This window comes from Synchiropus splendidus, chromosome 1 (genome assembly GCF_027744825.2).
Source record: "Synchiropus splendidus isolate RoL2022-P1 chromosome 1, RoL_Sspl_1.0, whole genome shotgun sequence".
Lineage (NCBI taxonomy): Eukaryota > Metazoa > Chordata > Actinopteri > Syngnathiformes > Callionymidae > Synchiropus > Synchiropus splendidus.
This window is the reverse complement of record NC_071334.1, coordinates 26569340-26583375: the sequence shown is the minus strand read 5'-3', so window position 1 is coordinate 26583375 and position 14036 is coordinate 26569340. Positions and strand designations below refer to the sequence as shown.

The 14036-nt window shown below is 40.5% G+C and overlaps 1 protein-coding gene across 43 annotated transcripts in view; it reads left to right on the top strand.

Annotated features, from left to right (window-relative positions):
* Positions 1–14036, top strand: part of LOC128755934 (ankyrin-3-like) — a 98764-nt gene that overhangs the window by 59904 nt on the left and 24824 nt on the right. For 22 of the 43 annotated variants that reach the window (XM_053860217.1, XM_053860209.1, XM_053860225.1 and 19 more), the window contains 10 exons: positions 817–889; positions 1064–1123; positions 4263–4386; positions 7435–7537; positions 8466–8510; positions 8829–8935; positions 9752–9784; positions 11310–11534; positions 13477–13631; positions 13797–14008. In XM_053860217.1, coding sequence (XP_053716192.1) covers positions 817–889; positions 1064–1123; positions 4263–4386; positions 7435–7537; positions 8466–8510; positions 8829–8935; positions 9752–9784; positions 11310–11534; positions 13477–13631; positions 13797–14008 — 1137 coding nt within the window. Of the gene's footprint in view, positions 1–816; positions 890–1063; positions 1124–1810; positions 3524–4262; positions 4387–5901; positions 5914–7434; positions 7538–8465; positions 8511–8828; positions 8936–9751; positions 9785–11309; positions 11535–13476; positions 13632–13796; positions 14009–14036 lie in introns of those variants that run through there. The other 21 variants (XM_053860202.1, XM_053860364.1, XM_053860149.1 and 18 more) reach the window with 15 other exon arrangements.

Sequence of the window (14036 nt, the reverse complement as noted above, 5' to 3'; positions counted from 1 at the left end):
CTCTTATTTAATTTGCAACCAACCACATTGAGTTTATTTCTGCTTCTTCATTCATTCTCTAGACAACACATGTCAGTAGTGAAAACACCTGGTTTCAGTCATGTAATTCTATCTCTTTTGAGTGAAATCTAAATCTTTAAATCTTGCTTTGTTTTAGTGGTCTACTGGCAAAAGTTCTTGAACTACAATTTTATTGGTCTGCTCCCTTACTTTACATGATATGAATCATTCTATCATTGAGCTTCCTTCATGAACATTCTCTCTAACTTATTTTGTATTGAATACTTGTAACTCAGGTAATTATACATTAACAAACAAATGTTACGTCTTGCAAGAAGTAAACATCTTGTTTGGAAGTGCCTGCTTCTCATGACAATGTACTACAATTTATATACTAGTGAACAGACAATGTTTGAGTCTGTTCAGTTTAGTCTCTGTCTGAACGACTGCATGCAGACACTCAGAAAAGCTTACAGTAGCTCCCAACCTTTTACTTCTGTTACTACAGCTTGCCAACATTTTCCTCCTTTTTCAATGAAATTGGAATTGAAATTGTTAAATGGTGCTGTGCATTGTATGTGTTACCAGTGACATGGTCAAATAACCACAGGCATTTGTGTTGTTGCAAAGTGTAATGTAGTCATTTTTAATATATTAAATACAGTACAGTGCTCAGAAGAGTTATGTTTGCGCTGGCAGGGCCCAAATGTCACTTTTGGGGCATTTTGGTAATAATTGACTATTCTTGTGCTGATAAGAGCAGACAGAGCTTCATGTTACCTCGATGCTTCATGAGAGCGTGTTTCCAATCCACAGACTGTGACTGAGAAACACAAGATGAATGTTCCTGAGACCATGAATGAGGTGTTGGACATGTCCGACGATGAAGGTGAGTCTGCTTGACTTTTTGCATTTTTAAAATCGGACAAAATAAAAAATACATTGTGGATATGATGATTCATTGTTTTTCCATTAATTCCTCATTGCGTTTGGTTTGGGTTTTTGTTTCCATATCATTTGTTTGTCCTGCCTGCTCTAACCCATCTCCTCATCCTGATCGCAGTCCGTAAAGCCAATGCTCCCGAAATGATCGCTGAAGAATATTTGTCTGATGTTGAAGAAGGTATTATTCATCTTTTTATTTTCCATCTGTCATCTTCATTTCTTCCTTTCGTGTGTTCCTCCCTCATTAATAATCCTACAGTGCAGCATCTCGTGAACATTTTCATGATATTTGATATGGATTTTAAGTGCTGATATAAGCTGGGTTGTTGGCTACGTCAGTGAGCCATTATCTCTTAAATGTATCTAGATTTCACTGGTTTAGTTGATGATCTTATTATTTCCTGTACTTACCGTATAGGAATGAGGCTTTTGTCCTTGTTGCTACAACAACCCTCTGCACAGTGCACCACAGCTTTATGTGGAGGACAAACACACTTGATCCTTTGTCTCCAGGGCTTGTCAGTGATGCTTCTATTGTGTGACCACACATTTTAGCCAAAGCAAACAAGACTGCTCCAAGTGATTCCCAGACATTGAATATGTGGGTAGAAATACAAACATGACCATGGTCAACAGATGATCAAATTTTCAATGTAGCTCCATCCATCTGTTGCTGTTTACACTGCCTTGACATCAGCAATGGTTTTGTTGACCCATGATGCAAGAATGGGATTATTCCATTCATCTTTGCAGTCAGATGCTGTTTTGTGAAACAGTTAGCTAAAGTCAAGTGATCTTGTCTGCCCAGTATGATGGTATTACTGGCTTGTTTTTGCTGCTTGGGTAAAAGGAGAGTGAGAATTACATAGATTACAAGCTGCAATGTGCATTTATGTTATGATTGATGTATTGTCAGTCATGCATGGTAACTTATTGAGCAAAGGAAACATTCCTTTTCTCTATCATTACAACTTCTTTGTCTTTACCACTGATGCGGGACTTTGTGTCCAACAAGATAAGGGGGGTGAAAGTGGTCCAATAAGACCTGGAATATTCGACATACCTGGTGTCAGGTCAAGTCACGATGCATTTGTAAGGATAGCACAGAAACTACTTCTGCAATGATGGGCACTGATGTAGCACTGTTGATAAAAACTCACCAGTTGAAGTTGTACTTCTGCTTTGGTTAAACAGACATGGATTTTGGAAATATCTGCATCAGCTATTCCTGTAAGTTCAACAGTCTGACTCTAATAACAAGGTGGACATGACGCAGCTAAACAGACTAAACTTTGTTATCATTACATGAAGCATGTTCGTGTGCATGTTTGCTCCAGAGCTGAAGGAGAGCAGTATCTGTAATTTCACGTCTAAAATAGTACGGTGTGTATCTTTAGACCACACACACACACATTCTGGCTGAGTAACAGCAATGATTAACATCTCCAATAACACACACTGTCCTGGTGTAAATCTGCCTGTTGTGGAGCATGTGTTTCTCTCGATTTAGCTTTACAATTTGCAGCGATATAATCTTTGTTTTCATTTTATTCTTGTTGCTATGTTTCCAGTAATCCACTTGTAAATCGTCCGAGTGCTGTATTTAGTCATTTATCCTGTATGGATCTTGTCGGTCTGGTATTTTTAACATTCTAAAAATAGCCCCTGGCTATTAGATAAAAAGGAGCTGCATGTTTGTTTCGGTCAGCTCAAACAGAGAACACTTTCATCACTTGTCCAGCGTTAACACTATTAACTATTGGGAAAGGTCAACGCTCAGTTTCGGACAGTAAACTATAGCATCTTTTGAGTAACAAGGCGAGCTCTTAAATGCATGTCAAGAGTGTGTAAAGTTACTATCAGATGGCAAGATGTACATGAGTTGACAGTCTCAGCTTCATTGAGCAATTACACACATTTTTACCAAGAATATCACAAGAATATTGGAGCTAACCGGTCATTTTTGTAATGTGAGTGTTGGTCAGTCATAAATGTCTTACTCTTTCACTTGGTTCCAACAGACCTAATATGATGTTGCATTCTAATCTACAGCTCTTGGCATCAGTACTTATCACACATAATAAGAGAAAGGGACTCTTCTCACCATCTGTGATCTTTTGAAATCCATATATACTACTCAGAACAAACTGACACATTGTGTTTGGGATGAAATGTGAGCCACGCTTCACCCATCACAGGCATCAATGAGTCTTTATTTCTAAGTCCAGTCCAGTTTTGCTTTATACTGTAAGATGGCATCTTCAGTATACAAACTCATGTAGGGAGTTTTGGATCCTTGCCGGTTTCTGTCACACACTTACTATTTCTGTCCCATGCTAGGTGTCTTTCCTCAAACTCTCTCTCTCTCTCACACACACACACACACACACACACACACACACACACACACACACACTGGATAATCCCGTAGCGGGGTTGGTAGGCGGGAGAAAGCTGATCTGTTTGTGTGAGTTCGGTGCTGTGAAAGAGAGTGAGGGGCAGTAGTTGGGAGAGTGGAACAGTAAAGTTAGTGGTGCTTACTGGACGCCCGACTGAATGAAGTGTTTTAAATCTGGAGGTGAGTAAAACTGGTGTGGCTCCTTTTACGAAAATTCCTGGAGAAGAGTTAAGAATGTCCTCGAGGAAGTAACGAGACTGGAAGTTTAAGGGGGAGGGGTGCAGCAGCAGGGGATGAGATGACAGGGCTGTGTGTGCTTTGTGATTGCTGGAATTCCGTCCCTTTCTTCTCCTTTCTCCGCCTGCATGCACTTGCTGCTTTTTACTGATGCTCCTCCCCGTCTCACTGTGGGGTCACCAGCACTTCACTGGGACCTACAGTAACATGCTACTGACTCTCTCCTGTAATGTATTCTTTTTTTTTTTTTTTTTTTTTTTTACATTTAGACGTGTATATTTGTTGCAAACCTAATGACGAGTTGCGGTTGTTGTCTAACTTTCAGTTTTGTTGTGAATTGGTGGAATCACAATGAAATCGAAGCAGGAGTGAGGCTTGTGAACAGTGTTGAGTTGTGTTTTAAATGCAAGCATGACTTTCAGTATAATATTCATTGTTAGATTTGCAGTCTGTGCTGAATTTCCTTGATTTGACAGTTATGAAACCAACTAGTTAACTCCTGTGACAATGTGGATTTGGGAAGTTAGTTCAAAGTGGTGACTTTGCTGTTCTCATTGACCATTTCTGTTTCTGACAATATGCTGAGATGAAAAATAGATGAAAAAAATTTTCAGGTGTAATGAAACTGAATTGATTCTTTAACCGATGGGCTGAAATGGTCCTTTCGTGTTTCATCTGACAGGTGATGACGCCATGACCGGGGACACGGACAAATACCTGGCACCACAGGACTTGCGTGAACTGGGCGACGATTCTCTTCCACAGGAGGGATACATGGGCTTCAGCGTGGGCGCTCGGTCCCAGAGGTAAGACACACAGCTGCCTGCACTGTTGTCATCACTGAGTCTGTGTCTATGTCGAATCACCAAAGACAAACACTAAGGCTGAAATGGATGTTGCAGATTTGTCTGTTATGGCTGCGATTCAAGTGCTTCACTGAAACACTGATGTGGAGTTAAAAGAGGACAGTTTATATTCAACTGCAAAACTCAAATATCAGTCAACATAATAGAATGGAAATACTTCAATATTTTATTTCAGAAATCTCATTCATAATCAATAGCAATAAATATTATTATATATTATAATATATCTTATTCTCCTCACATCGGCTCTCACCGATATGCGTTACCTAGTTGTAAAATATTTTATAGGTATTCTAGGTTAAAGTTTAACTTATTCCGGTATGGAGATGAAACAATAAGGCAGTAAGTCAGTTAAATATATAGCCAGACTGTGAATAATCTAAGGTCTTTAGTCCTTTAATGTGAAGGTAAACTATTTTAACTGAAAGTAAACGTGCTTTCTTATTTATGTGTGTTTACAAATACGCTGATTTCTGTGAACTTCCAGCGTGTGTTTCTAAATGATGTAACACAATGCTGCGTTGAAATGATTTAAAGTTTGTTGTTGGCATCATATAGTTCACCAATCAAAGTTACATTGCTGGGCTCAGTTTATGTATAAAAGGCATTCATTACACAAAACAGCCGCTTTATCCTCTGCTGAGGCCTGATGTATTCATGACGTCATGCAGCATGTCGGGGTGTGTTTCATTGCTTAAGACTTTAAAGCTGTGATTCGGACACACATATAGCCAGTTGAGCGGTCGACACTCTGGAAGGTCAAAAGCGGCACCATGTGACCGTTGAACTTTTTGCTTGGTGAATGAAAGCACAAAAATATTGACCCTTGTGCACAGAGCAGAAGGAGTGGCTATTGAATGTCTAAAGAGTGACATACATGGACACTGAGCCACAGGAAATTAGAAACACGTTCGATTCTGTAGCCCGGAGCACAGTGTTAGAGCAACGTTGAGTGTGCAGTGGCGTGTCAGATGATTAACATGGAACTGAACCCAAGTGAAACGCTTCCAGTTCTATTCTATCGGCTGTTGATATAATATGGCGACACAGGAGGAACACTGGAAAAGACAAATGATTGTAGGGTCAAAAGACCCCTGATGATCCCAAATTCACGTCACCAACATCAGGTGAGAGCATATCTAAAGTATATCTAATCCTAACAGGAGAATTATGAAAACGACAGTTATTAATGTGTAACATATGAGGGAGAATATGAAGCAGAAAGAGCAACTGCAGGAGGGTTGGTGGTTGACAGCCAGATCCCTGGGCTCCTTAAAAGACGAATTGCTTCTGGTTGTTTGAAAACTGTGCCTCTGTGAAGTGCCACCATGATAATGGATGAAACTCCAGAGGCTGAATAGCATTCGGCATCATCCACTGCTCAGTCTGCATCTCTCTGTCCACACCTCTGTTCACAATCTTTTGTTCTCTCCTCATGTCCGTTCTTAATGTTAGTCCCAAAGTCAGGTAAGACTGAAGGCATGAAGAGGACTTCCCTGATTCCTCATTACTTCCTCTACATTCTCCCTTCACGCCCCAATGCTGGCAAATATTGTGGTCCAATTTGGTACAACTTCATGTCTGATATATTTGGCTACTAACTCTTATTTCCAGCCAATTTCCTTTTGTCTGTCTCAATGGCACTGTTGTTGGTGTTTTTTTCTTCTTCTTCCCCTGTTGAGCTTTTCAGTTTTTTGGCTTGTAGATATTGTTTGTGGCTTTTATTGGCACCTTTGTCCAACAAAGGTGAGACTGTGAAGCTTGGCCTCATTCTCATCGAGCTTCCAGGGACCTGGGCACTATTATAGGCACTATTGCCCTCATCAGCCAGGGATGCAGTTGAGCTTTTTCTTTGACTCGATATGTGCTAAAAACTGATGTACAGAAAGCTTTTATTCATAGCTTCATTTTCATAGTGAAAACATGGGAAGACTGACATCATTGCTGAAACAGTTTAATTGCTGAAAACCACAAAAAGTCAGTGATAGAAACAATATATATTTATATGAATATTGCTAAGGTTTTCTTTGACATACATGTTGAAACTCTTCTTCAAATTCATGAGCACTAAAAGCTATCTGTAAGCTATTGGGGAAAAAACACCTTTTATGATTGAAAATGATCATTTTAAACTAAAATAATACATTGTTATTATTTCTTTCTTTTTGGAGCTACTTCCACCGCATCCACTGTAGTGCATTTCCGATTTGGGCTTTCGCTCAGACATTACTTGCTGCTGCTCTATAAGAAAAGAAAAATAGGCCAAATATGTTATTACAGTTATTACTGTGTTATTATAGTTGAAATGTGCATATGAACAATTATTTTAGAATTAAACTCAAACAACGATTTGCCTTATTCAGTACAAAAGTTAGACCTGAAGACGAAACTCAAGTCCCAGCACTCTGCATCTAAGCTGTCACAAATTTCATTGCTCCTTTCACCTTGAGCACATTCAGCTCCTTGTTTTTCCAGCTTTCTTTAGGACATCTGCTAATTATTGGATGCCATTTACACAGTTTGGGCATCATATCATTGATGTTGCGGTTGTCACGCCCCAACAAAGGTCCATCCTCATCACAGCTCTGGAATGTTCTTAGTTAGCTTCATAAATGTGGGTGTGCCTCCTCAGGGTCCATTAGAAATTACCACCTCTAGTGGTACTTACTTGCTTTTTCTGTCATTTAAAACGAAATATGTTTACAATTTGTTTTGCCTCATGAACGGGACAATTATTAATAATTTTGTGAGCTCATTTGCATGTTTATTTTGGATATACTTATGTAATGATTGATCTCTCTCAAGTTGTTGTTTGTATTTTCAGCATTTTCATGTTCAATGTTTGCTGTAGACGATCAGGTTCCTGGAAGCTGCATGCTTTTAATGTGATTGTTTTTTTTTTCTGTTCACTTTCATTCCCCTCACCACTTCCTCCTCCTCACCTCCCCTACCCATCACTTTAACTGTTGCCTTGGTAACCGCACCAAGCCTGCGTTCCTTCAGTTCTGATAGGTCTAACACCCTGAACAGGAGCTCCTTCACCAGGGACAGCATGATGATCGAGGAAATGCTGGCACCAAACAAAGAGATGGTAAGTACAATCTTTGACAGTAACCTCACACCTTTTTAATGTCAATAGTTGGTAGGATCTGCTGAACTGACAAGACAAAAAAACTACTGAATTTCAAGAGAAAGAAAACAAGTGTGAAAAGAATGTGACTTCTAGTTCCAACATGTCCAGTCACAGTTCAGGTTCGTCACCTTAATCTAGATCATGACCTGGTTGCTGTACCTGGCAGAGTTTTGTTTCCTAAAGTCCTATGTGGTGGTGGAGCTGTGCCCAAAATGAGGCTTCTCACCACTCAATCCTCTTACGCCTCCATTGGTGCTGCCGATGATCGCGTTATATTTTACCAAGGGAGGAAATGAGATTAGTGTCAGTGTCCAACTGCTCTGTATTTTCGGAGTCTACGTGAGTAGCACCTTACTGAAGTGGGTGACCCTTGAGCAGCTACAGCTCAGACCTGTGTTTAAGGGTCAGTGCCATAGCCATGACACTTAATGATGATCTCCCTAAGTAAGTGCAGTGCAGTCCTCTACATGAGCTGAACTTTATAGGGTTGATTATTCAAAGAAACTTCACTCCAGTGCTTGACTGGGGTCCATACTCATTTTAAAAGTTTACGAAATGAGCTCCCAAATGCCCATAATATTTGTGTTTTGACTATTATATCACATCCATTAAGTTGACACCAACGACTACTCTGTTCAAGACATGTTTTGATCTCTGAAATCCATTATATTATATCCGTTTAGGTGTAAATATCTGGATTAGGCTCATTGGCCTATATCGCTTCGCATGTTTGTATATTTTCAGACTATAAAGGACAATGAATTGAAGATACTGTAGATGTTGATCTTTTGCAATTGCTTTGTGATAATATTTGGATCAAATAGCTCCCAACGTGATGTCAAAGAAGACATTAATGTCTGGCTTGTCTGCTCTCATGCTGCTGCAGATGCTCTGTAAGGAGCGATCTTTTATAGTAGAGCGCCATAACAAGGTAGCTGCAGTCATATTCATAATGTGCTCCTCCAGTGCATGTGAAAACATTTCATTTCATTCATCATTGTCTCCGTTGTTTTATTGTTTTCATCATACTTATCTCTCACAGTGTTAGATTATGGTTTTTAACCTTTCAATTTTGTCTTGCTGATTTGCATATATTTTTTTTTTTTTTATGTTGGTCAGATATTACCTTTGCATGTAAAAGTCATCAAGCAACCACAAATGTGTAGTTTATTTTTGTGCATGTGCAGACAGAGACGACTGGTCTCTGTCTTGATGTTGCTGGTAATTAGGCTTGTGACCTCTGCTGCAGCATCTGTCGGTGGCCAAAGACTGTGACAATGAGTCTCTGCGGAGGTACAGCTGGACACCAGACGCGCTGGATAATGTCAACCTGGTGTCCTCGCCCATACATTCGGGGTAAGTCAGAGCAAATGTGTGAGTTGGAAGAAAATAAAATAAAATAAGATGCCAATTTTTTTTCTTCCTAGCCTCTCGCTATCAAAAAAATACCTGCAATACTCTCCCTTGTTCTTATTCAATTCAAGGTGATGGGTGGAAAGGTGGTCATGTTGCACCTTTCTTGTTTCCAGATCAAATCTGACCCTTACTATAATTGTGCTTTGGATGACAGAGGCATTTGTCAAAGTTCCTCACCAAATGTTTGACAGCACATTATGATAATATTTCAAAATAAATGTTTAGCAGGCACCAGAATGTGTATTGGACGAGGAATCGTACACTTGAGTCCAAACACCAAAAACAAATTCTTAAATAACTAAAATTGTCTTTGTATGAGTATTTTGAAAAGCATACATTTGTAAAATGCTCAGCATGACACTGCAGTAGCTCCTGCAAATCACAGTGTTATCTACACTGCTCTTGACCATTCTAGTGCCTGCAATAAACAAAGGAATTCAAACATACCTTAATACCTTAATTCAGTTAAGAATCATTTTGATGTTGCAAGAAATATCAATTCACAAAATAAAGAGCATTTTAGAGAAAATGTAAAGATACAATACACCACTGTAACACTTCCCCAACGTTCTTCTTTTGCTACATGCTATTTTTCTTTTAATCCAAAAATCCATATTTCCCTTTGTCAAACATGATCACTGCTTCACAAAGAAAGCAAAGAAGAAAATCGTAAAACAAGGAAGGTGCACGTTAAGAGTCTGAAGCTTTGTTTGTTGACTTGTCGCTCCTGCATTGCTTTTTTCGTCCATCCTGCAGTTTTTCCTCTCCGCTCCCGCAGTACGACAGCAGGTGATTGACTGTGACTTTTCTCTCTTAACCACGTTAGCTTGGTTGTGCTACTTCTTGTTTATGGTGACATCACATCCCTGTTTTTCCTTCTCACAGCTGGTTGTGTTTTTTTTGTTGTTGCCAACTAGAGCCAGTTATCGACTGTATTATTTGAAGCCTTTCCTCAGACTGATGTGTGACTTCACCATTGCTGGTCAACCTAAATAAAATGATTTACTTTTATAATAAACATTATTGACAAAATAAATTATTGACAAATTTATCTTAAAGCTCACTGCAAGTGTGTCTGGAAAACAGCAATATGAGCCCTCAATTAAGCTGCTGTTGGTATAGATGTGTTTCTTGAAAAAATGAAAATGTACACCTTAATCTTAAGGATAAATTACTTGGCAAAAGTAGTACGGTCTATTTCTGGCTCCAACATAGGCTCTAGAGTTCTCCTGGTTTTAATCCTGGTTTTATTCCTTTGTTCAGAGCATCATTGTCACACCGATACTTGAAATCAATTCTAGACACAGATTAATGCATTGCAGGTCACATTTGTGTCACTTCTTCTTTCTTTTGACCCACTGGTTCCTCATGTTTGCTGTGAAGTGTTAAAAATAACATTTACACTCTCATCCTTTACGCAACAGCAGCACGCTAACACGACATGACATACTATAGTGTGGTTCTGTGCGTTAACAAGTGTACACAAATGGGTAGAATGTTTAAACTGAGCAGAGCTGGAACATTGTGTTTATATTGCGACCTAAAAACAGAAAGCAGATTTGTAGCAGCAGACACGATGTAGCAGCCACTTGTAGTACGTCAGTGGCTGGAGTGTTGCTGCGTTCAACAGCTTAGTCACGTCATTATTGGTGTGCACTGCTTATGATCAGCTATGGACTATCCATTTGGCCATTGATAGTGTGATTCATCGGAGTGGCAGGATCATCTATGTCACTGCAGCTGAACCTACCACGAGATGAAGCCTCCCATGTTGAGTCACCATGTTCACATACAGAACCACAGAACATTTGAAACGTGAATACCACTCTGTACACAGTGGAGACTTCTGTGTTTGCTTTTCACACACATGTAGGCGGTAACCCGACGTTCAAATGATGCAACTCATCTGGATTTGATAAACCTTTATGAACTGTTCTGAAAAGTTTGTTTCTTTTAGTTTTCCAGATGCTTATTATGATGTTAGCTCCCCTTTGGAATGTCTTGGTATCGGCTCTGCAGAGGTTTTTCTAGCCAATACCGTTACGCCCGTGACTAGGGCTGGTAGCTCTCAGGCTGCTATGTCAAACGTTTGTGGTGGACCAAAAATAATTTGACCTTATTACAAACTTTGACCATTAATCTTCACCAGGCAACCACAGAACCCTCCTCACATTTTTGTTTATGTGTGTGAAGACCATAGCATCATAGCATAACACTGCCGTTAATAATATATTATTTTTGTTCCCTCACTGTCTGCCTCCTCAACCTTGTGTCACTGATTCCTGCTCTTATATTTTTGTTTGCTCCTGATCAGATTCCTGGTCAGCTTCATGGTGGACGCCCGCGGTGGTTCCATGAGAGGAAGTCGTCACAACGGCATGCGCATCATCATCCCACCACGGAAGTGCACGGCACCCACCCGGATCACATGCCGTCTTGTGAAGAGACACAAACTGGCATCCCCCCCTCCCATGGTGGAGGGTGAAGGTCTGGCTAGCAGGCTGGTGGAGGTCGGCCCGGCGGGGGCTCAGTTTCTTGGGTGAGAACCATCTAATTCTCTCAATCTTGATGATCATTTTTGGTGCTTTTGCTTGACTGTTATTGTTCTGTTCCTGACATACCTGTCCCTATGCTTTTCACCATTCTCATTTATAACCATTACTGGCTTTTTACTACGACTTGAGCACACAATGTGAGCAGACACCCCACCTTTTTATGACTGTGCTACTCACGTCCGATGCTCATCCTCCCCTTGAGAGCTTAATGGTAGTACAGTAGTTTGGATGTAGAAGAGGCACAGATATGCACAAACCGCTGACACCTTTATACCAGTCATTTTCACCAGGATCTGTCGTCATCAGTCAGTTGATACTGACCAATCCAGATGGATTCCATAACAGTTGTGGGATTAGGGAGTTGATATATAACACTCCTAAGAAATTGCCGGACTTCTGTGCATCACTTTCACTGATTCTGAAAGTGTGTGTTTGTATGTTTGTGTCTGCCACGGGCGCAGTAAACTCCATCTTCCCAGAAAGCTGCCAGCCCTTAATGAAGGCGAGAGCCTGGTTAGTCCAGTTCTACAGCTGGGACCCAGCGGGACTAGATTTGTTGGGTAGGAACCGAAAACAGAGCATCCTCTTCCCCCAATTCCTCCCTCCCACTCCACTGAAACCACACGACCACGGCTGATTCATGCTGATTCTGATGATGATACCTTTGTTGGTCTTTATTTACTCAAGTATGTCTGTAGTTTTGGGAAGAAATGAGTGATGACTGAATGTTAGCGGTAATCCGATCATGAAGTCTTTGGGTTGTTAGCACTCTTCCTAAAACTACACATTGTCACCTACAGTTAATTTAATCCTGTTTACTCATTGTCTTTTTTTTTATTATTTTAAAGGCTTTCAGTGGAGGCCACTGAAAGTTTTAGACCTGTGCTCGTTGGTTATGTATTTTATTTTTCTCGAGACTCATCCTGCTTCTCATGACTGCCGTCAATTTGGAATTATTGAGTCTGTTCCATTGAAAAGACTAGCTTTGCTGCCAAACAAACTATCATATAAGTGAATGTGTATTTCATTGTCTTTATTGCCAACAATTGTTTCCTATGCTGCCAATAGGTTGGGACTGACAAATCCACTTGGAGAATTTCAATATTAGGCCAGTGATAACCGTCAATTGAAATGCTTAACTTATGCACACAGTGTAAATAACAGTGGCGGCAGCAACAAGGGTTATGTATCAATTGCTGTCATGTTTTCTGGGTCCCAATTGTGGCGACCACTGTGTTATAACGTTTGCTTCTTCAAAGCGTCACTGTGGGTTTTATCTAGCGCCTTACTGTTAACCATCCCTCAGATTCCGACATGTCTGTCGATTTATATGCTGAACATGGCATGGAGCAATCCTTCAGGTACGGAAATGCCCTGGTCGTATTGAGTTGACCCCCGAGCCTGCAAAAACAATGACTAAGTTTGGCCTGGAGCAGCACAGTTGCCTCTTATTTACAAGCGACCCTAGATATTTAATGGGTCCCCAAACAAAAACACTTTTCTCCAACTTTGCAGGCGCTGAACCACTTTCACGCAAGACACTGGTTTACTCAAGTGGAAATACAGATGTAATGGATGCAGAGTAAACAATGGATGCAGAGTGGAATGCACTGAAATTAAAACCTCATGGAATAAAGAGTCTTGCTTGTTCATCCTCTTCTCTTCTGTTGCAATCATTGTTTGATGTTACAAAAAAGGGCTGTGCAGCTTTCTCCTCCCTCTTGTCATTTCATTGCATCTGTCCAATCGACTGAGTCGCACTTCCCGGTTGTCACTGCCAAACCTTTAGCAGCATTGCCATCAACAGAATACGTCCGTACAGTCATGTTATGTTTTTGTGTCACATGACAAACTGCTCTCTGTGTTCCGGCTTCATGAGTGTGGAACATGACTAATTCAGCTCTTTTTATTTTGTGCCTGTGACAGCCCTGTCATAGTAGAGATCCCACACTTTGGCTCCATGCGGGGACAGGAGAGGGAGCTGATCCTACTGCGCAGTGAGAACGGAGAAAACTGGAAGGAACATCTTTACGACTGCAAGACTGATGACCTCAATCACCTTCTAAATGGGATGGATGAGGGTAAATACATCAGTGATATATTACGCTAGAAATTGGGCCTGTTCTAAGCAGAGGTGTTATCTACTTTTTGACTATAAATTATTGTTTGTAAGGAGTCAACTGAAGATCTCAATGCATACGTCATTCACTGTTCATTTGGTTTTGTTTTCTTTCTTCACCATACAGAACTGGATTCTCCGGAGGAGCTGGAGAGGAAAAGAATCTGTCGTATCATCACAAAGGATTTCCCACAGTACTTTGCTGTGGTGTCACGGATCAGGCAGGAGACCAATCAAATGGGACCCGACGGTGGAACCCTCTGCAGCCGAAGTGTTCCCCTAGTTCAGGCGTCATTCCCTGAGGGGGCATTGACCAAGAAGATCAAAGTTGGACTGCAGGTCAGTGGATTTCTTGTTGTAGAGGCAA